Here is a 23,304-nt window from a genome sequence, read left to right on the forward strand (position 1 = left end):
ATACCCATCAGGGCAAGTTCCTTCTAAATTAGTACCAGGAACTAAGAGAATAAAATAAGAATTTCTTCAAAAATTGATCAGAGTTCCTGTCTCCTTAGCACCTTGAAAGTTAACCCAAGATTCAGTTCCCCTCCACCTCAGAATTCAACGATCTAAATCAAAAGTATCTCCCTTAAAGTCCCTTACCCTATCCTAGAGCTGCCTCCAGTTAAACAACAATACTAAAAACAAATTTCTGACTTGTGAGAATCTATTCATCTTTTCCTTAACGTGAGACACACAAAAAAGGGCTAGCAGTGGATTTTTCTCAGTAAGAACTTAATGGTATCTTGGACCGAAGAAAACGAAATCTCCTGCTTGATAATGGTAAATTCTGCACTATCTTCCCTTTTCACTTTCTGGCTTTCTTCCCTTATCTTGGTCCTTCTATTTGCAAAATGAGCCCAGCCACCCTCTTCTGCTCTTGGCAGGTGTATTAGATGGAGGGCAGAAAGCCACCACCATGGCCTGGAGCCCAGGTTCCATTCAGCAAGTACCTGAGGACAAGTCTCCTCCCAGTCTGCTTGACGCTAAGGAGCCACCCGAGAGGTCGCAAAAGTGCCTCTGCTCTGTATTTCTCCGAGTTCCTTTACATCTAATTTCTAAGTGCAAAAGCACTTTTAGATGGCCACAGGGTTCTGGAATTTGAAAGATGTATAAATAACCTCCCTGGCAGGTTATTATACCTGTGCAAACGAGTTAAAAGCAGAGAAGGCAACAGGAGATCTGGCCAGAGGGCGGTGGTCAGGAACAAACATCACCCTGCTGTGCCATGGGCTCTGAGTCTGGCCCCCTACCTGTGCAGGCAGGCTGGGCAGTCAGCCAGGCACATACCCCGAGCACAGGGTGGTGGCGAATAGCAGTGTGTGTGCGCGCGAATGCGTGTGTGCATGTGCGTGTGTGTGCATGTGCGTGTGTGTGCATGTGTGCATCCAGGCATAAGGCTGGGGCTTGTCTTCCTACAGCTTCACTTCTCTCCCCAGGGCACACACTTGTTAGGGATCCATCAGCCCCCTGACTACCGAATTACCAGAGGTCCCCCAGCAGCACACAAAACCCACCTCCAAATCCCACAGCACCCACACACTTCCCCACTCATTAAGCAGATGTTTCAGTTCTTGGTTCATTGAAAATAACCAATCAAGTTTCTAACTAAAGCAAAGCCCAGGGCTCTTTAACTGCATCATAGTAAAGTAACCCACTTTAGACAAGGTGGCTCTATAAATGGACCTTTCATTACCGCATGTTGCAGGAGGCAATTCCAGCTCCTACACAGAGTTAACAATGATGCCTCGGCAGCTCACCTGGACTGAACGCTAGAAAAGAGATTTGTGCAAAAACTAGGCGTTACGAATGCACTGGGCAAATATGTATTGAAGACCTACTACGTGTATGCAAGGCACTATGCCACAGGCTGACAACAGAACCTTGTGAACTCTATTCCAGCCCCATGAAGTACACCTTCTAAAGCACGACAGACAGAAACACCTAATTACATCAGGAATTACTTAATTAGAATTGAGATTACTGATGGGGAGAAACACAAGAGTCCTGTGAGGGAGAGGTTAGCAGGTGCTTCCCAGCTGAGGGACGTTACAGAAGTGTTCAGAGTCGTTCTCAAGGACAGAGAAGCAAATGTAATTCTGGGCAGGGGGAAGGGATGGCGGGTTAGGCAGAGGGAGCCCCACAGAAAAAATCTGAAGCAGAATGAAGCTCAGCTCAGGAACTAAAAAGTTTATGTGGCTCTCCCTCAAATGCAACACAGTGACCACATAGTTAAATTTGGAGAGGCTCTGCATTTTGATCCTAATCCCAAATCCAAAATTTTGGAAATCCAAATCCAAAAGTCACCCTTCCTCTATATAGGGGGGTGGAGGGGAAGAGATATATAAACACAGTTGTGAATAAAAAAGTGAACTGGCAGCAGAGCAGAAGGTGAAAGGGGTTGGAGGGGAGGGGATGGAAAATGCCACTTAGAAGGTGAAAGTCAGGGGCAGCTTGGATGAAGGGGGTGGCCATGGAAAGAGAAGACAGCAACAGATTTAAGAGGTCAGGGCAGCTAGATTTGCTGAATGATTACCCACGGAAGGAGAAAGAGGAAAAAAATCAATCATCTTCAAATTGGACTCAAGAGAGCACGGGACAGAACACCGTTCTCAAGGCTACCCCTCGAGCCGAGAGGGTGCACCTCTGGGCCCATGGCAGGGTCAAGAGGTAGAGCTCCAAACTCCCCATTTCTGCCTCAAACACAGCAGCTCCAATTTACCAATTTGCTAAGGGAGGGTGAGGGGGGCAAGTAAGAATTCATTTGAAGAAAGGATTCCTCCTAAAACAAGTTTGAAAATCACTCTACTTGAGGGAACTACCTCTACGATCTACCCCAATTCCAAAGTTAACGGCAAAACCCATCTGAGCTACAAAGCTGGAGGACCTGCTCCTTGGGCTCTTCATCATCACTGAAACTCTCCTGAAGGGAAGAGGTGGCAACACCCCTTTCTCTGAACAGAGACACGGGTGGCACCTGAGAAGTTATTTTCCTAAAGGCTTTTAGTTGCCTGAAGCCTGGTCTAAAACTAGAACTTTTCCCACTAGCCTGGTGGCAAGCCTCTGGTTTCTAAGAAAATTAAAATGATGTATACATCATCCCCAAAGACAGTTCTGGGGGTGAAGCAATGGGCCGTTTGGGGCGGGGGGAATCAAGTTCAAAAAACAATATTTAAGAATGTTCCCAGGGCACTGAGTGGCTGAGTCGGTTAAGTGTCCACCTCTTGATTTTGGCTCAGGTCATGATCTCAGAGTCGTGAGATCGAGCCCCACGTCTGGCTCCGCGCTCAGCACAGAATCTGCTTGTCCCTCTCGCTCTGCTCCTCCCCCTGCTCTCTCTCTCTCTCAAATAAATAAATAAAAATCTTTTAAAAAAAATGTTCCCTACAAAATGTAAAAACAAGTTTAGATGATACCTAAAAGCGAATGTTAGGAAGACACCTGAATCAGGAGACACAGTCACTGAAAACAGAGAGAGGGAAGCAGAGCACTTGAGTCTGGTTCCACCAGATCAAGATCTTTAATTCTCTCATTTGCACAGAGGCAGAAAAACTAAATCAGAGGTTCACCCCAAAGTCTCAGGCTTCAAACACAGCATCAAAGCTGTTACCTGGGAAGCTTCTTAAAAAAAAATCCATATCCCCATTCCCATCATCTGAGACTACTGCGGGTCTGCAACAGAGCCAGGAATGTATTTTGTTTTTAAGCTTTCCAAGTAATTCTGCTGCCCTGGCCAAGTTTTGGCCCCCTTGAACTAAGGCAGGACCCCTCTGGCTCTAACCTTCCCTGATCCTGAGAACTCCTTTGGAGAACCCCCGGTTCCAATGTCAGAGTCCCTCCCTCTGCCTCTTACCCAACCTGCTACTTTTTATTGTTTTACAACAACAAAAAAAATCAACCTTCTTATAACAATTCCAACAATTACAAAATAGAGTAAAATGTTTAGAGACTTAAAATCCACTCATCCTCAGAGAAACTCACAGGTGATTTTGGTGCATATCTTCCCAGACCCTTTTCTGAGCTTTCACACGTAACACATACACATGAACTTCGAGTTGGCTGTTTCTGTTGCTTTTGGGTTTGTTTTGCCTCACGTATCAAAAAGGGACAGGCCATACAGACTGTTCTGTGATTTGCTTTTGTCCATCACTGAAATCTTTCCATATCAGAACACACAGACTACTTTATTCCTTATAATGGCCCAAGTTCTCTTCAACAGGATGGATACGTCTGAATGCAGAGATTTTTTTCCTACTGAGGACATGCAAGTAACCTCCTTATCCATATGTCAGGGGATCCGTGCATTCTTCTGCATTCCACATTCCCTTCCGTGCCTTCCCACTCCACACCCCAGTTTCCCTTTTCTGTCGTTCCCACCCCAAAAGACAGATACAACCATCCTGCTCTCAGTCTTTTGAGAACCACTTCTTTCAAGGACAAATATAACCCATTTGTGTGTGTTTATATACATATATATACATATATATATATATATATATATATATGTAACCCAAATATATAACCCATAACTTGGAAGCTCTCACTCACACCCCTCTTCCCTATTAATCTGAATCTACTATATAAGTATTGTCAGCCTGTGGGAGGACCAGGCCTGAATAAGAATACTTGGGCAAAGATTTAGAAAACAAAAGACATGTTTTTGTCGTTTTGACCTGCCTTAAGATCGGTTGGACCTTGGGGGCACGTGGGTGGCTCAGTCGTTAAGCGTCTGCCTTCGGCTCAGGTCATGATCCCAGGGTCCTGGGATCGAGCCCCGCATCGGGCTCCCTGCTCGGCGGGGAGCCTGCTTCTCCCTCTCCCACTCCCCCTGCTTGTGTTCCCTCTCTCGCTGTGTCTCTCTCTGTGTCAAATAAATAAATAAAATCTTCAAAAAAAAGAGAAAGGATCAGTTGGACCTTGTCTTAATGCTTGTAAAATTAGTATGTTGAATTTGGTCACACTGAACTCTACCCTTCAAGGTGTCTGCGACTATAGGTCGAGTTACACCTTCTCCATGAAGGCTTTACAATTACTCCTAGACACCCAGATTCCAAGCAGATGAGCAAACTCTTCATCACATTTCCTGTTTCTATTCTTCATTTCGGTGCCTAATTACATCTTGCTGGTAATGTTTGTTGATGGCCTCGTAGGTGCATATATTTATCTTCCCATAACGATTATAAGCAGCTCAAGGCCAGGGACAACCACGTAGATTGCATTTCCTTCCCTGCTCAACCACCTCAATAACGAAGACCATGGAAATCATAAACAAAGCAGCCTCTGAGCCAGGGGTCAGCAAACAAAGTCACTTATTCTTGTAAATAAGTTTTATTGGATGCAGCCATTCATTTAGGTATTGCCTATAGCAGCTTTCACGCTATAATGGCGGAGCTGGATAGTTGCAAAAGAGACCATATGGTCCACAGATATAAAATATTTACTCTCTGGCCCTTTACAGAAAAAAAAGCCAGCCAATACCTGCTCTGAACAGTCCAAAGAAATGTCAAAAAAAAAATCCCGGCACCAGGAGCCCATTCACAGGAACCCTCGGACCTCCTATAGAGTCTAGCAGTGAGGACTGAGTTCTTGGCTTCCCTTATTGACATTCCAACTCACGCACCCAATCCGATCCTTTTATGCCCTTAAAACTCAGTGGTTTCACAAAGGACTGCGGATGAAATGCAAACTCTTCCAGGGAAAGATCCTCCCTGCCCTCCTCTTCTTAACTCAAAACAGGTTTCACATTCTCCCCTCCCTTGTCTTCCTACATGACTACCATCATTTTATAGTTGTACATTTACTGGTATGGTGTGTCTTCCCGTCAGGACCGCAAGCTCCGTGAGGGCAAGGAGAGAGTCTATTTTACATAACGATGCTATCCAAGGCCCCAAGGCCAGTACCCGACTCATGATATACCTGACAGGGGGTCTGTTGACAGAATGAACAGATTTGCAGACCATAAATAATCAGAAGCAACAAATTAAAGGGTGATGGTAGAAGAGGTTGCTGGAGCACAAGTATAAGAGCAAGTGTGAGAAAAACCAAAAAGCCTCCACACTGTAGCCGTAAAAAATTAAAGGGATAAAGCTGCCTGGCACCCTTCAGTAGAAGGCCAAACATGTGTTTCCCCTCCAAAGACCCTAAGGCCACATCACTGTTTTAACAGAACCATTAACTGGTTTACAAGAATTATGCTCAGCAGGGTGCTTACGATGACAAGCACATGTAATGAAGAATTTAAAACATCCCCCTTCAGGGCACCCAGGTGGCTCAGTCATTAAGCGTCTGCCTTCAGCTCAGGTCATGATCCCAGGGTCCTGGGATCCAGCCCCGCATCAGGCTCCCTGCTCGGCGGGAAGCTTGCTTCCCCCGCTCCCGCTCCCCCTGCTTGTGTTCCCTCTCTCGCGGTGTCTCTCTCCGTCAAATAAATTAATAAAATCTTAAAAAAAAAAAAAAAGAAATCATTAAAATAAAAAAATAAAACATCCCCCTTCATTCTATAAAAAATGATAAAAAAATGACACTAACTTGATACTTGGAACTGTGAGAAGTATATAATGAGATTATTCTTCAGAAGTCATTTATGTTCTGTCCTGGTTTAAACTTCAGTTATTTGGAAAATTTCATTTATCCAGGACACTAATTTCACTGACAGTAACAGATAAACCACCAAATATCAACGTACCATCCAAACTGTACAGGATGTAGGAGGGCTCTAAGTACTTGTTGAGTAACCAAAAGGTAAACCCTGGGACAAAGAAAATTTCAAAAGAAGGAAAAGGTAGCTCTAAAATGACCAACTATAAAGGCCTCCAAGCCTTCCACACACACCGTGGTGGCCCATGTCACAGGGGTTCTGTTGTCATTTCTCCTCTAGGGCACTGGGACGGAACTGAAGACAAGAAGCACCCAGATATGCTAACACATGTCAGATTGCTGACGCCTATTTATCTGTAACGATTCTCATCCCATGACCTCATCCTTCAAACAAATGAGGAAAAAATTCCCTGCGGTTGATGAGTACAACACATTTATGCCTTTCTTGTTCTTTATAGAATTCCAATAATTTTTCACAGAAAATGAGTAAACTCAAGGCAGTGATAAACTTTTGTCTATTCATAATGGGCAAGCAGGAAGACTGACTGTGAGTTTGCTATAGAAAATGTTTAATGGTGCATAAAACTAATATTTTAAGAGGGATCTCAGTTACTGTGATATTATAACAAAGATAAGGCAAGAAAATTATTCCCGAGACGGTGACCATAAAATATGTCAACTGATGATCAAAAGGCAAAAAAGCCAGGCAGGCAAGGCACCCCCAGAATTTCTGACCATTTATTCTGAGAATTACATTAAATTTACAATAACAAGACCCTGACTGCTGGAGTTCTCCAGATTCCAAGGGAAAAAAAGAATGGTATAAAAAGGAAAACTTCAACAGAACTGTTCCTATGTATGTTATATAAATTTGGTCAGCTCTTGCATTTCCTATTATCTTCCCTGACTTAAAAAAGGCTTCTGTTGCTAAGGCAAAAGCAGGGACTGCTGTTAATGCTGAAGAATATAAAGAACGCCAAGGCTAGAATGTGCTGACTCCAGGACTGGAAGGAGGCAAGCTCAGGGCACACTGGGAAAAGGAAAAAAATAGGCACGACTTAACCGGATGCTGTCTTCCCTGGAACCTGCAATGCTGAGGAGCAGGGGGTGGCAATCAAACGAAGAATAAAAATTTGGTGACACTTGGCACTGAGTCCTCGGACCTCAGACTTCATCGCCTTCCATCTATGCCCACGGCTACTTTCTGTAAGCTAGGACCCCCACCTACATGGAGAAGCCACGTCATAAACTAGACAGTGATAAAGGTTTAGGGGGAAATACTCTTCTGTGCTCACTAAGAATTTATAGAATCTGCATATAAACCAAGGCAAAACTAACACCACCAGCCAGCACAGCAGTTCCGCCAAGAAAGCATCAACCAAACCTATTTTAGCCTGGCGTGTGCTCAGCAGGCTCCACTCTACCAGGTCCTAGCTGGGCGATCTTGGCTAGTGACCCAACGCATGTGTTCCGGTTCCTCATCAGTACAGTGTAGATAATGGTAATACCTACCCTCCTGAGATTGTTTTTTTTTTTTAAGATTTTATTTATTTATTTGAGAGAGAGAGAGAATGAGAGACAGAGAGCACGAGAGGGAAGAGGGTCAGAGGGAGAAGCAGACTCCCCGCTGAGCGGGGAGCCCGATGCAGGACTCGATCCCGGGACTCCAGGATCATGACCTGAGCCAGAGGCAGTCGCTTAACCAACTGAGCCACCCAGGCGTCCCTCCTAAGATTGTTTTCACAACTGTTAAGACAGATCAAGCAGGTGGGACATGCGTGACCCAAGTCCCCCATATAGTTTAGTTATTTTAATGATCACTCCTTCTGCTTAGCATATTACTGTAGTTTAGCTTCATTCCCTTGGGATTAGGCAATCTTTTTTTTTTAAGATTAGTTTTTTTTTTTATTTGAGAGAGAGTGAGGGAGAAGCAGACTGCTTACTGAACAGGGAACCCAACTCCGGTCTCCAACCCAGGACCTGGAGATCATGACCTGGGCTGAAGGCAGACCCTTAACCCACTGAACCACGCAGGCGCCGGGGATTAGACAATCTTTTAAAACACCCCAATTAAAATGCAAATGTCCAGTTCCTGAGAAGGGTATCAAGAGACTCCAGATTTTAAAAAGCTGTCATCCTGAAACATCCCCTACTAGACTTGGAGCATTCTACAAAACAAAAAGTACAAACAAAGGGCGCCTGGGTGGCTCAGTCGTTAAGCGTCTGCCTTCGGCTCAGGTCATGATCCCAGGGTCCTGGAATCGAGTCCCACATCGGGATCCCTGCTCGGCAGGAAGCCTGCTTCTCCCTCTCCCACTCCCCCTGCTTGTGTTCCCTCTCTCGCTGTCTCTCTCTCTGTCAAATAAATAAAATCTTTTTAAAAAAAAGTACAAACAAAATACAGACTGCATGGTGATGAGTTAAAAGACAAACAAGGGCCAACCGACACTTCAAAAAAGACTTAACAAGGGCGTCTGGGTGGCGCAGTCAGGCGACTGACTCTTGATTTCGGCTCAGGTCATGATCTCAGGGTCATGGGATCAAGCCCTGCGCCTGGCTCTGCACTCAGCCTGGAGTCCGCTTGTCCTCCCTTTGCCCGCCGCATCTCTCTCTCTCTCTCTCTTTCTCTCAAATAAATAAATAAATACAATCTTCAAAAAAGGCTTAACATACAAACAACATGTAGCAAACGAGGAAGCACAAGAGAGGAGAAAGGATTTCTTATTAATAAAGTGCACTTTAGACAAATGGAGCAGAATCTCAGCAAGCACTTTCCGGAGTGAGTTTCCCTGACTGAGTCCCACAGGATGGTGAGGACCTCGGGTACGATACACCTGCGAACAAACTCCCGCGAGTTGCCTGCTTTTTTACAGCCCGCAAGCGAAGAACGACTTTCACGTTTTAAAAAATTACAGCAAGGGGCGCCTGGGTGGCTCAGTTGGTTAAGCGACTGCCTTCCGCTCAGGTCATGATCCTGGAGTCCCAGGATCCAGTCCCTCATCGGGCTCCCTGCTCGGCAGGGAGTCTGCTTCTCCCTCTGACCCTCCCCTCTCTCCTGTTCTCTCTCATTCTCTCTCTCTCTCTCTCAAATAAATAAATAAAATCTTTAAAAAAAATTATAGCAGGGGGTGGGAATCAAACGAAGAATAAAATTTGGTGACACGTGGGAATTTGAAATTCAGATTTTAGTGTCCACAAACGCAGTGTTATTGGAACGCAGCCACGCCCCTTCTTTTAGGTACTGCCCGGAGCCGCATTTTAAAAAAAGTACAAAGGCAGAGTTGAGTAGTTTCCACAGAGGTCACCTGGCCCACAAAGCCAAAAATACTATCTGGCTCCTTACAGATAAACTTTACCAAGCCCTGACCTCCAAGTAGAGGAAATGTTCCTGATGGCAACCCTCACAGAGGCACAATTAATATTAGCCTGCTGATGGCTCCAGGAGGCCCAGCAAGGGGACTGCAGAAAACAGTGACTTTGTTGAATCCGGCATCTCCCAAACGTATTTGGCCATACAATCCTTTACTCATGCAAGATGTATGAACATCTTGCAGAACCTGCAGAAGCAGTTTCCACCACCAACATGATGCTGACGTCCAGAAAAGTCAACAAACCCAAAATTAAAAAGATCAGATATAAAATTCGAAGTAACAAGAATTAGACCATCGGTAAAGAGATCAATTTCTGATTATTAAAACAGAACCAATGGCAACAAAGGATACTCTCAGACACAAAAAAGAAGAGGCTTAAGAATGTTAACCTAAATTTTTGATATTAAATGTAATATTAAAAGTAGAATATAAAAATGTATGCCAGGGGTGCCTGGGTCGGTTAAGTGTCTGACTCTTGATTTCAGCTCAGGTCTCGATCTCAGGTTCGTGAGTTTAAGCTCCATGTTGGGCTCCATGCTGGGCGTGGAATCTACTTAAAAAAAAAAAAGTATGTCATACACGGCTAATAAAAGCTTATCACCAAAAATGTAAAGAATTTATGTAAATGGGGTTAACATAAACTCCACTCAATAGCTGAGCCAGAGGACGACATGAGTAATTACAAAGGTAATTATCACATGGATAAACTTATGACATCCCTAGCAACTCCTGAAACCTACATGTGCACAGCCAAGGACCCTTACCTATCTATATTAAAGCAGCACAAATAAATGAAAATGATAAACTCCAATGTTGGCAGCCTTGTGGGGTAGAAGGCGCATTTATAGTTCCTGGTGGCACTCTAAATTAATTCAGTCTTTCTAAAGACAATCTGGCAATGTGCTGTTAGAGCCATAAAACCATTCATTCATTTCCTGTGACCCAGCAATCCACTTCGGGCAATATACCCCAAATATACCTCACTTCTGGGAACAACCCAAAAGGAAAAAGAGCAATTGATCTGTACAGAGACAACTTCATCAGTGCTGCTGGCTTGCAGAACAATGACAACAACCCAAGCGACCAACAACAGCAGGATGGCTCCACCCACGGCCAACCCGGGGAGGACGGGGGCATGGCAGGCCTGAAGCTTGAACTGCAGGAATCACAGGCACCTCAAACTTACTAACACACACCCAAACTTTGGGGTCCCCAAACCCATCCACCCTTCCCGCAGCTTTGCCCTTCAAAGTAATGAGACCACCAAAGACTCAGCTCAGGAACCAGGGAGTCAGCCTTGATGACCAAGTGAAAGCAGTCATGCTTTCCTTCGACTCCTGCCCTCTCACATCTCACTGGCAGTAGACCTTCAAAATCTTTAAAATCTATCTAGTAATCCCTGTCTTCACAGCCACCCCCCGACCCCCAGAAACACCATCTCCCCCGCGCCACCCTGAGCTAACTGCAAAAGAATCCAACTGGCCTCCTGCATCTCCACTTCCTCTTTCCAATCCATTCTCCACAGAACTGCCAGGGTGATCTTAAAAAAAGAAAATCTCATTAAAACCATATTATAGGGGCATCTGAGTGGCTCCGTCATTAAGCGTCTGCTTTCGGCTCAGGTCATGATCCCAGGGTCGTGGGATCGAGTCCCACATCGGGCTCCTTGCTCAGCAGGGAACCTGCTTCTCCCTCTGCCTGACTGTCCCCCCGCTTCTCTGTGTGTGTGTCAAATAAATAAATAAAATCTTTAAAAAAATAAAAATAAAACCATATTATAACCTTGCCTACAACTGTATGGCCAGCAACATCCCGACATGTTCAGACCTTTGAAGGGCTTGTCCGATCTGGCCCCTGCCTGGCTGCACAACCTCAATCCGCACTCCCTTTGCCCCTGTTCCCTGAGCACCAACCACAATGGCCTTTCTACTCTCTGAGCACGTAGGCTCTTTCCTACCTCTGGTCCACCGTATATGCTGTCCCTTCTCACTGGTATACTCTTCCTTCGGCTCTTCCAGACCATCACCCTTTCTCTCATCCTCGATAAACTATTAACTCCCAAAGGGAAGGATCACGAGTGGCCTTTTACTATCATGTACCCAAAGTCTGACATTTTGCAATGCCTGACATTTTGCAATGTAATTGAGCAATGCACCAGAAATATTTGTTAAACTGAATGAAAAATGTAAATGTATCTCTGTAAGAGAAAATAGCTACATAAAGAGAAGCAGAATACAAGCACGTATGCACACATTAGTTTTAACTGTACACAAATGTTTGTATAACGTCAAAGAATAAAAATGAACTGGGAAGGGAAATCCATATCCCCTAGGTCCTTCTAGTTGGCAATTAGCCTGAGCATAAAATGTTCTTTGTTAATTACTCAAATACCCTTCAGTTGTAGCTCAAAGTATTGAGATGGAGCTCAAGATCCAACTACCCTTCAACCTGTCTAGAATGAATGAACAGTTAGTTTAGAGCAAGATCCTTCTGGAATTCATTCAACAATCATTTATTGCTTAACTACTATGTGTCAGGGCATCAAGCCAAAAGCACAAAGATGAATAGCACATTGTATGTTGTCTTTAAGAAGCTGAGCTGGGGGAACAACATTGGTCCTAGCATTCAAAATGAGGAATGAAGCACACCCAAACCTTGTCTAATTTGGTATTTTTTCCTGGACCAAATACAGAAGCTTCAAACCAAAGAGGAGAGAGGGGCCATGGACTCCCAGAAGTAAAGGAAGAGCAAGGAGTGAATAATAACCAGTTAAATTATTCTGGAAACCTGTCACCATGTGCCTTTGAATCTTCTCCATCCCCTGCCCCCCATTTCTCCTAATCCTGGTTATGCCGACCTGGCCATACCTAGGATGAAGTCAAATAATGGTCTCGTCCCATGAGTTCTTTGGGAAAGCAGAATTCCATCCTCTTTCCCAGAACCAATGATTACATTTCTTCTCACTCTTTGCCTTTCTTTAGTCTACTCAGCATCTGCAATCTAGGAAGAGGCAAGTTTAAAAGCCTGCTGACGAGAATGTTAAAAAGTGAGTGGGATAAACCACACACAAAAACATGACTTAGGGGACCATGCAAATCAGGACGTTAGACCAGTTTCTATGAGACCCAAAAAGTTACCAAAGTAAAGACTAGTAACAGATGAGGCAAACCTATGCACTAATCCTATACAAATAATCAGGCTGGCAGCAACGAAAACCCAACCCTTTCAAGTCCATGATGTAGTAGCCTTCGCCCCATTTTATAGATGAGGATTTGAGGGGTAAGAGAGGACCCTGGTCCTCAAGTTCTCAGGAGAAGTGAGTGAAAACTCCTTGCTAAGCAGAACCCATGTCACACTGTTACTCACTAAGCAAATATTTTTCCAAAATGACCCGACTAGCAGGAAAGCAAGCATCCATTCCCTATTTTTAACATTTCAATTTGCAAGAGTATCTTTCCATCTTAACCATGGCACCATTGTCCGTCAGAGGCACACCATAGGAAAATGCTTGCCAGGGCCTCCACACCCTCGGCTTTCAATCCACACACACAGGTTGCTCTCACTTTATAATCGGCTCCTCCAGCTAAACTTCCAAGCGCCATCGTGGAGCCAACCTGCTTCCCAGGGAAAAAGGGAATGTTCAGCTCTCAGGTAAAACCATTCCCTTAACATTAAGAAACAAAATTCCAGGGGCGCCTGGGTGGCTCAGTCAGTTAAGCATCTGCCTTGGGCTCAGGTCATGATTCCTGAGCCCCGGGGATGGAGCCCCGCATCGGGCTCCCTGCGTCTGCTTCTCCCTCTCCCTCTGCTCCTCCCCGCCTCTTGTGCTCGCTCTCTCTCTCTCAAATACACAAATAAAATCTTAAAAAATAAATAAATAAAAAACAAAATTCCAGTAAATTGAGGTTATCTGTCCCCCACCCACAACTTGGCAGAAAAAAAGCAGTGTGTATCAAGCCACTCGGACCTAGATGTGTGAATGAATCCTCTCTCGGGAAGCTGCCAATTGCTCGACCCTAACTTCTCTTACACCTCAAAATCCTCATCTATAAAATGGGGCACTACATCATGGACTTGAAAGATTTACTGAGATCATTTGCAGAAGGCATTCAACACAATGTCAGTAGTAAGTAGGAGCTCAGTAAATAGGAGCTTAGTAATTCAATATAAATGATTAAAATTAACAGCCATTAATATTCCTCCCCTCTGAGTTCTCAGTACTGAAGCCCTCTTGAATCCACAGCGGCTCTCATGTGATGCCAGGACGAACGGGCTCACTCCTCTCTTCACTCCTAAATCCATTAAACTCATGTTTCTTCTCCCAAAACAGATCTGCATACAGTTCCAAGCAGCTGATCCGCCAAGCCCTTGTGGTGGCAGAAGAGCAACGGGAAAATTGTGTAAAGAGCAGAGAATGAGCCTTTGCTAGGACTTCGCTTACGGAGCCCCCTCTCCTTTTTTGTTGTTTTGGTTTTGTTCTTTAGAACAAAGCCTTAGGCATAATTTTCCAATCTTCTAAAAGAGGAGATGGGGCTACATATAGCTCAGTACCCTGACTCCTCACTTCACCAGGCCCAGCCCCACCCAGCCTGAGGTCCCTCTGAGCAAACTTTCTCACCACTGCAAGCATCTGTCTCTACAAGGCCATGTGCTGACATCTGTGGGGGGAAAAATCCAGACAGCCAGAACCCAGAAAGAATGAACCATTCCTGGCGGACTTTCCATCTCTTGAGAAGAATGAGGTCAACAGCCTCAATATCAGCTTTGAATCAACAGCCTGAATATCACCGCACCGCACCTCTCTGCAGCCAAGGTGAGCACACACTCCCTGACATCTGCCAGGTGCCTTGCTGGTTATAACCTCGGCCGGGGCCCTGGACTTGGGCTGGAAATGGGAGCTGGTAGGAGAGCCAGATGGCAGCATACAAGCCAATTTAGGATTCTTGTTTATTTTTTGGTATTTGACAAATACAAACACTGGGACAAGGCCCGTATTTATTCATGATTTGCCCACCCCCATTCTTAAAAAAAAAAAAAATCAAAGCTCAATAGCCACTATCCTAACAGCAACAAATCCCAGTGTCCTCACCCTAAACGAGGATTCAATTTGGGGGAACAAGTCAACTCCTATTAAGGCTTCTGTTTTCATTCCATCAAATACACATATCTGCGCCTGATGGTCCAGACCGAATCAGCTTCAAATGGTCATCGGGCACATGCCCAAAGGCGATGACATACCCTGGGCTCCTCCTGTCACAGAAGAGCAAGCATCCGAGTTTTCCAGGAAGTTGCCGGTGACCCGGCCTCCCCAGAATTTGCCAGACGTGTTTGAGGGAAGAAGGCCAACCGCGTTTAGCGCTTACTGGAAAAGAGACACTGCCGCTTATGCAGTAAAAAGTCACTCAGTTCATCCTGGCTCCTGAATAGCCGGCGATGCATCTGACCATTTCCCAGCACCAATCCGTCAATCAACCAATCAAGTTTCCTTAAGCCGAGCATGCTTTATAAAGGGCCGGCGGAGTACAAAACCAATTTGCAGCTTGTCTACAGAGTCACCAAAGAAGCTTTACCCCTCATCTTCACAGATGGAGTCAAAGGTACAGTTCCAAGTGTGATGTCTCCACATTCTGATCTACGAATGGACAGAATACATAGACCACCTGTTACTTAGGCCACGCCTCCTCGCCTCTATCCAATCAGGCGCACCTGGAGAAGGCGCCTTCTGCAACCTGTCCTGGAAAATAGGGCATTAACCACAACCAGCTTGGTAGCCTTTGTGAAAATATGGCCACACTAAAATATGTCCTTTAACTCGTTGGTGGATCTACGTCTATTTAGTCTCGGGTTTTTTCCTCAATGTAATGTAGTATAGTATACATTCCATCACAAGGATTTTTTTTTTTCCTTGCGTATTTTATTTATACTGGAGGTCCGTCTGTTTGTTTTGGGCTGAACCTAAAGGCAGATTCAGCCATATGCCTTTAGAAATAGTTCAGATAGAGAAAGCTTGATCCTCTACTATACATTTGACAACAGGGATCAGAGATTCATGCGGTAAGTCAGAAATCCTGCATTCCAGGACATGTCTGCCCTCCCTATTCTGAGCATAAGTGGCTTTCCCTACCAACGCATGTTATTCTGAGAATCGGGAAGGTTTTTCTTCTGCTGGCTTTCATACTGACTATACCAGCCCAAAGTCACTTTAAGTACTTTAAAGATTTTAACATCAACCACATTTTGTGTATTATTTTGAATACATTCATCCACTGATTCCATGTCTGCTCATGAAACCCAACTGTCACTACTGATAGCCAGGTATGTTTTACGTAGCATAAAAACTGTGCCTGTGGGGCAAGATCGAAACCCTAATTCATCCCTGGGTTCCCACTGCCTAGTACAGTGGCCCTCTCAGAGTGGGTGTTTGGTGTGGGTTTTCGAACATGGAACCTTATCCATCATGGTTCCCTTCTCTTCTGACTGCCTCATTGCCACCACTCTGGGCCCAGGCAAACCAAGCTCCCTGAGGGCAAGAGACATCTCTGAGAGTGTCCTGTCGTGCTGGACTAGCCCTTCTAGGGCATTTCTTAACACTGGCACAAATTTAAAGGCTTCCCTTATCTTCCTTCCAGACTTTTGGCCTGGAACACATAACATTTTATCTTTCCGTTTGTGGTTTACTTCCCAGTATCATGCAGACACCCCAACTCATCAGAATCAGAAGTACAAGGAGCAAGAACACTTTCTTCCAAAGGCAGGCATGTAATTCTAATATTCTGCAACAAACCAAACCACCAGCCTCAACTTTGCTCCAGTGAGCCTTCACTGTTGCTACATTTCATCGTCTAGCAATTTGGAGTTGTGAAATAGGTACTGTGGCACGGGAGGGAGCAAGGGCATGAGCTGAGGAGTCAGGTGCTCCCAGCTCCTGGCCTGAGCACCATCAGTGGCGAGCTGTGTGTCTAGGAACAAACCAATGAAGTTTGCCCAGCCTACATCTTCTCATCTGTAAAATGGAGATAACACCTTCCTGCTTCACAGAGATGTTGGGAGTAAATGAGATCCTGTATATAAAGCATCTGACACATAGTAATTTATATATATATATAAATTTATATATATTAAATTAAATTTATATATGTAAGTATATATAAATATATATAATATATAATATAAATTTATATATATATATGACACTATATGTTAGGTATCGTATTTTTTAAGCTTATTAAAGCCATATGAAAGTTCTCTTTCATACAGTTAGCCAGTCATCATATGGAAAAAAAAAGTGCCAAAAATGATGACAATAACAAATATTGTTACAAAAAGGAAGATACTTGAAAAATGACAGTAACTGAAAGCCATAATAAACAGGACATTTTAATGAATTTATTCTTTTTTAATCTAACTGTAATATATGGGTAAGGCACTAACTTCCCCACTTCCCACACACACACCCCCTCCCGCCCCACCCGTAGTGTTCTGAGCACCTGCCATGCTTAGCTGGGCTCCAGTGCCTGGTGTCTGTCATTTTCACATGGCTAAGAATCCCAATGGGATAAATAATCCTTATACTAATATAAGAGCATCATTTTATACATGGGCAATGTCTATCCTGAGGGCTGGAGCTTGCAGACTGGGGATAGAAAAAAAGAAAAGACATTGCCTCCCCACCCTGGTTCGGGGTTACAGCAAAATCCCTGGTGATCCCTCTTACACCCTCTCCGGCACCCTTCAGGGCAACAGGGTCAACCCCAAGCCATTCCATGGACCGAAATAGAGCCTTTCTATTAGTTACCAGGAAAAGAAGGACTCTTATTTAGTTAACAACATGAGATTGCTTCTAAGCTCCATTACAAATTTCATTTTTTTTAAGGACAGCCAAACTTAAATTCTCAGGTCTTTAGTTGTAAATCTAGTGCACAATTTTTAGATAAACTGAGTTTAGTGATTTAAGAAAAGGAACTGAGCTCTTTCTCAGTTGGTTAAAGCAACCTACCCTTTCACTACAAGGAGACCTTACTTTGAAACAACTATCTATCTCATGTTCAATTGTAAAATGAATGAAATATCACACTGACTTAAGATTTAATCTAGGAATGGACTCTGTGGGGCATGTAATAATCAGATATGTTGGAGGGAGCGGACAGGCATGGGGGGAGGGTAGAGTAGTAGATGGGAGGAGGAAACTCAAGGATTGATTTAACTCCACTGATGTTAGAGTCAGTGTTCCATGGACTGAAAATGGGTTTCTCTACACACCAACACTGTCAATCCAGGTTCACTACTGAAGAGACTCCCTCCTTACTGCTCAGCAGCCCCCACACTTGTTTGGAGGATATAGATCTTGACTTTGCCATTACTATAAATGGGCAGAAAAGACTCTCTGGGAAGGAGACTGGGACTTGCCTCATTATAAATGCTAACAGCACCAAAGTTTTCTTTAGTCTCTCTTTCCCCCTTAAAACACACTCACACAGGGAACCAGAGCGTCTGTAGGATGAATTCCCAGGCCATAGCAACTGCAATGCCCTGGGATCTAAGAGATCTTGGCTGACCAGGCATTAAGCCCTTTTTGGGAAGGAGACAGCAAGCCTGCCTTTCCCTTACACAGCCCTGCCGTGAAAATAGGCTCTTGTGTTTTGTTTTTGTTTGGGTTTCAGCTAAGAATCTCTGTCTTCCCCGAAAAGACAAAAAGATAGGCCTGGGAAGCTTATGGTGGCTCAAGGGTTTGATCTCAAATAAATTTTCTTCCACGTAACGCGGCCCCTCCCCTTTAACTTTTGGAAAGGGGAAACGATCTGTGGGAAGTTGGGGATAAGTTTTGGGTCAAGGATGGTTTCAGGCTTTGACCAGGTAAGGGGCGGGGGGGGGGGCGGAGGAGGTATAGGACACGCCTTGGAGCTGAATGCAGCTTGGGTGCTGAAGAAGGAACCTGCTCCACTTTGCAGGGTCACCTGCCTGGCCACAGGTAAACGAGGGTTAGGAAAGACTGGAGAAATTCATCTTCCTTTATGTAGATCCCTCTCCCCCTCCCCCACTCAAGTACCAGCGTGCTGGCTGGCTGGGAGCCGGCGCTTTGGAGGCGCCTGAGAGTGGGTCTAACTAAGGGTTCTTTTTTTTGGCGTGCAGAAACCGGGACCCACCCGAGCCAAGGAGGCGAGGTGGGGGAGGGGCTTTGCGCCCTGCTTGGGAATGCACAGCGCGGACGCACCCGGGTCTCCAGCGTCCGGCGCGCACCGGTACCACTCTCCCACTGCGGTAGCATCCCGACATGACACTGCAGCTGCAACAAAGCGGCGGCCGCCGCCAGCCCTCGCCGCCCCGCACCGCAGCTCCGGCCCGTCACCACGCGGAGTGGGCAGTGGCCGGTGGCTGGGAGGGGCGGGGGGGCGGGGGCGTGTGCGGAGAGGGGTCGGGGCACCAGGGGTCCGAGTAGGGGGGAAAGCCCTGAAATGCGCAGGAAGCCGGGTGGCCACCTCTAGCGCCTCCTCCAGCGCAGCCAGACTGCGAGGTAAACAGTTCGCCTTGGTTCCAGAGTCCCGGCTGAGCCTGGTGGCTCCCCCAAACGACCCGGGTACCTTCCCCTGCTTGCAAGCCCCCCTCCCTCCCCACCCAGCCCGGTCGACCCCGCGCCTCCCCGCAGCCCCGGCCCGGGGACCAGCCCCGGTCCCGGAGAGCGACGCCTTCGGCTCTGGCGCGGCCGCCGCCCCCGGTCCCCTAGAGCGCTCACCAGGAGAAGGGAGCCCGCGATCATCGTAGCTCCCGCGACGCGGCTGCAGGAGGCGAGGGCGGTGCTGCTGCTCGCTGAGGTCCCCATGGCTGAGCCCGGGGCTCGCAGGGGCGCCTGGGGCGCGTGGCCCCCAGGCAGCTGGAGTCGGCGGCTGCTTCTGCCCAGCGCCGCATCCACCGCCGCCTCCCGGGCCGGGAGCCCATCTACCTCCAACACCCCATGTGCACTGCGGCAGCCGGGCAGCCGGGCAAGGAGGGAGGCGGCGAGGGAGGCTCCGGGGGCGCTCAGCACCTGCCCAGCGGCGCGGCCGCCCGGGCGGGGAGAGGCAGCGGCTGCTGCAGCCCGCGCCTCCCTGTGCTCTCCTCCGACAGCGGCTGCGGAGAACCAGGGAGAAGGGCTGGGCGCGAGAGAGCAAAGGAACAACTTCCCATAGCGAAGCCTCCAGCCACTGCCAACCACCCTCCACCGCTGCCCAGACCGGCCGGCGAGGGACTGAGTCGGGTGGCCGCCGGGCTCGGGGACACACGTGGTGGCGCCGAAGGGGCGGGGGAATCGGCCCTTTGTGATGTCACCCGGGAGGAGGCCGGGCTCTTTGTGCTATCGGAACTGGGAAGGCGTTCCAAGTAGAGCGAGGAGGGAGAGGGTGCCCCTTGGCGTTGGCTGAAGAAATTGCAGCAGCTTATTGACCCAGAGAAATCGCTGCGGAGGTATGCACACCCCTGACCCAAATTTACTTATTTTTTTCTAAAATGATTCTAAGTAAATTATTTCTGCGACAGGCGCCGTTCTGCTGTTTTTGACGGCAGTGATTAAAAACAGCCGATGACCATGGAACACTTAGATCAACCGCGTGCCAAAAATATACCGGTGACTTGGTTCTCAAACCTGGCTGCGCTTTAGAATAACCTAGAGAGTTGAAAACATATGCATGGACGTATGGTCCCACCCCAGAAATTCTGATTTGATCGAAAATGGGGTGTGGCCCGAGTATTGGGGTTTTTAAAGGTTGTCCGGGTGATTTTTAATATGGAGCAAAGTTTGAAAACTTTTAGGCTAATGAATGCAGTTAAGGAAGTCCAAAGTAAGAGTTCCAAACTCAGAGTCCGCGGAGTTGGGTCCGTGGGTGGTCTTTGAGAGGCCTTGGAAATCCTTGAAATGTGTAGGCAGGTGCATCTTCCTAATTAAGGATCCAGTGTTTTGAATCCGATTATCACAGAGATTAAAAAAAAATTCTTTCCCCCAAAAAGCGTTAAAATTTTTGAGTTGAGTTTCAAATGTCTTTGTGGGTTGTGGGTGGGTAGAAAGGAAGTTAGCGCGCTGCTTCAGAAGTAAGAACAACCAGAACATTATCTTGGCTGGTTGACATCTCTTACATTTCTGAATGTGAACTAGGACCTGGCATCTTTTTCCTTGTTTCACCTGCAGGGAGTCAGTCCCCTGACCATGACCACCATGTCTGGGACAGTGGTGTCCATCATCTAGCTACTGACAGTTCACAGTATGCTATATTGAAATTACCACTTTCACCATGTCAGCCCACCAGTCATTTGTGAGCCGGGGTGATACTGGGCTTAGTCTAACTTTCCTGGACCCTTCTATTTCCATATAAACACACTTTCTCCATTACCAGCTTCAAGACTCACTACCCAGTACTCCTGAAGATAACCTTCTATAAAATACGAGTGTGAACTCTTCATTTTCTGAATATATTGGGCTTTGGCCTTTGTTCTGTGCATACTTCGAAGATGATAAAAAATATGAAGATTCCTTCCAATCTCTTATTTCAAACATCTATTAGTAAAGAAAAGGATTATCCTTAAATATTAGAGGCAGGAAAAGCCATAATATATAACCTCCGGTGAAATCCAAAGAAGTTCTGAAAAATATTATCTCTAAATATGTAGCTTTGGGCAGACCATAATATTTGGACTTGAATGTCTCTAGCTACTTCCAGGAGTTCAAAAGAGTGAGGGTTATTTATTGGGTCTCCATATATAACAGTTACAGTTATTTCTTTAAAAAATTCAAATGACTGGTCAATATCATCATGTTTTTCAAAAAGAACTTACATAGGTGTAAAAAAAGAGGAGGGTGGAGGGTGAAAACAGTGGTCTGTTAGCTGTGCGTTTAACTCCTTACAACCAAACCTACTCGAAGTTGGATCTGATTGATGTGCTCCATGAAGTTAGCAAATTTCAAGTTTAGAATTTGGGTTACTATGCAGGCATGAGGAGTCCTTTCTTAACTATCTCTCTTCATACTACCCAAAAGAAGTTTGAATTGTGTTTTCACCACTTGGGAATTTTATCATTTCCTGACGTAGTATTGATCACATCAAGTTGAAACTGATCCATTTTGAGGGATGAAAAATTCCCTCAATCCTGTTTACTACTAACACTTAAGTAAATGTCCCTCTATATGAGTCATAAATGGATTATGAATAATTTGAATCTATCAGGGTGTGAAACTTTATTACTTTGAATTAAAATATAGAAATGCTTTTATTTCACTCTGTAGAAATTCTTCAACTAGTGATTAACTCATTGCCACATTTTCAGTATGGTCACTTAGACATGTTTATTTTCTGGGAAAGGAGGGAAATCCAAGAATCCATAAGGATTAGCTTTGTCATATCTTTGCCATTATATCACTCTCCAGCCCCCATCTCCTTACACACATTCCAGCTTTGGGCTTTTTTAAAATTTCTGCCAGTGCTATACATTTCTCCTAGTCTTCTAGTTTCAAAATCATCGTTGATTCCTTTCTCTCCCTTAATGCATTTCCAGACACGCTGCTTATTCAGTCTTCCAATTTGTCCATTTTCTTTGCCTTTCTAACTAAATCCTTATTACATATTTGGACACTGGAGAAATCACCAAAGTTACCATCTTGCCTTCAGTTTTGCTTTATACTTTTATTTATCCTGCACACTTTGGACAGTTCTAATAAATTTTCAATTTTCAAAAATGTGAGTACTCAGTTTTTATAACGAAAATAGCATTGTCCACATTCTGAGTTGTGACTGCTTTATGGCCAACCTCCTGAGCTGATCCTTGTGATGGAACAGCAGGAATTGACAGGAATAGATATGAGCATGCAGAAGGTAGAAGAATCAGCTGAAGCCAAACTCAGAAGGCAGAAGAGCATGAAACTTGTCTAAGCAAGAGCAAGACTCTTTCATTGCAACATGTATCAAGTATCTATTATGTGTCGGGATACTGCACAAACAATAATAAGAAGTGATCCTGTTTTTGAGTTCACGGTCTCAGGGAGGGGAAATAGTATAGTGGGTGTGGGTAGTAAAGGTTGTTATTGTACCCCCATTACAGGTGCACACCTATTTCAACTCTCGGGCAGCTGCCCGGAATAAAAGACTACCTTTCCCAGCCTCCATTGCTCCTAAGTGTGCACCAGACTCCTGTTTCTGGCAAGCAGAATGGTCATGTGTGTCTTCTGAAAAACCTTTCCATTGACTAGATCTTAGTTTTCCTTCACCCCTGCTATTCAAACTTTACTAAGACCTGCTAATTCTATCTCAATCAATTCTGATCGGATTCTATGCCAAATTTTCCCCTTGCTCCTCCTATATATCCCTTCTGCCTCTTACCTATACACAAACCTCAGGATTGACATCCTTGCCTCCGATTTTGCCTGGACCTCTCAGTTCTGCAATAAATCTCTTCTTCTCACCCTAAGGAAAATGAGCTTCTTACAACCCAAGTCTGATCCTGTCATTCCCTTGCCAAAAGCCCAACAAGGAACCCTCATTATTCCCAATTTGAAGTTCAAAGTTCTAAAAAAACCTTCATATTCTGAACTCTGCTTATGATGATTCAACCCTCGCCGCTGACACAAGGTTGAGTAAACATCACAAATATGACACACAGAGCCTTTACTTCCTGTATCCAGCTCAGTGTTCTATCCCCATTGCTGCCAAGCCCTACAGACCCCAAGGTCTACATAGTAACCCCATTAGATCACTGTGTTTCTTGACTACCTCGTCCCTGTGATTCTTCCAGACCT

General features: G+C 45.4%; 1 protein-coding gene across 1 annotated transcript in view; it reads right to left on the reverse strand.

Annotated features, from left to right (window-relative positions):
* The window catches only part of TNFRSF21 (TNF receptor superfamily member 21), a 67,624-nt gene extending 47,793 nt beyond the window's left edge, over nt 1-19,831 (reverse strand). The window contains exon 1 of the mRNA XM_025890546.2: nt 19,282-19,831. Coding sequence (XP_025746331.1) covers nt 19,282-19,368 — 87 coding nt within the window. The 5' untranslated portion in view covers nt 19,369-19,831. The remainder of the gene's footprint in view (nt 1-19,281) is intronic.
* Nucleotides 19,832-23,304: the final 3,473 nt, after the last annotated feature.

The sequence above is a fragment of the Callorhinus ursinus genome, unplaced genomic scaffold (genome assembly GCF_003265705.2).
Source record: "Callorhinus ursinus isolate GAN/ISIS: 27379988/994484 unplaced genomic scaffold, GSC_fseal_2.0 scaffold22, whole genome shotgun sequence".
NCBI classification, from domain to species: domain Eukaryota; kingdom Metazoa; phylum Chordata; class Mammalia; order Carnivora; family Otariidae; genus Callorhinus; species Callorhinus ursinus.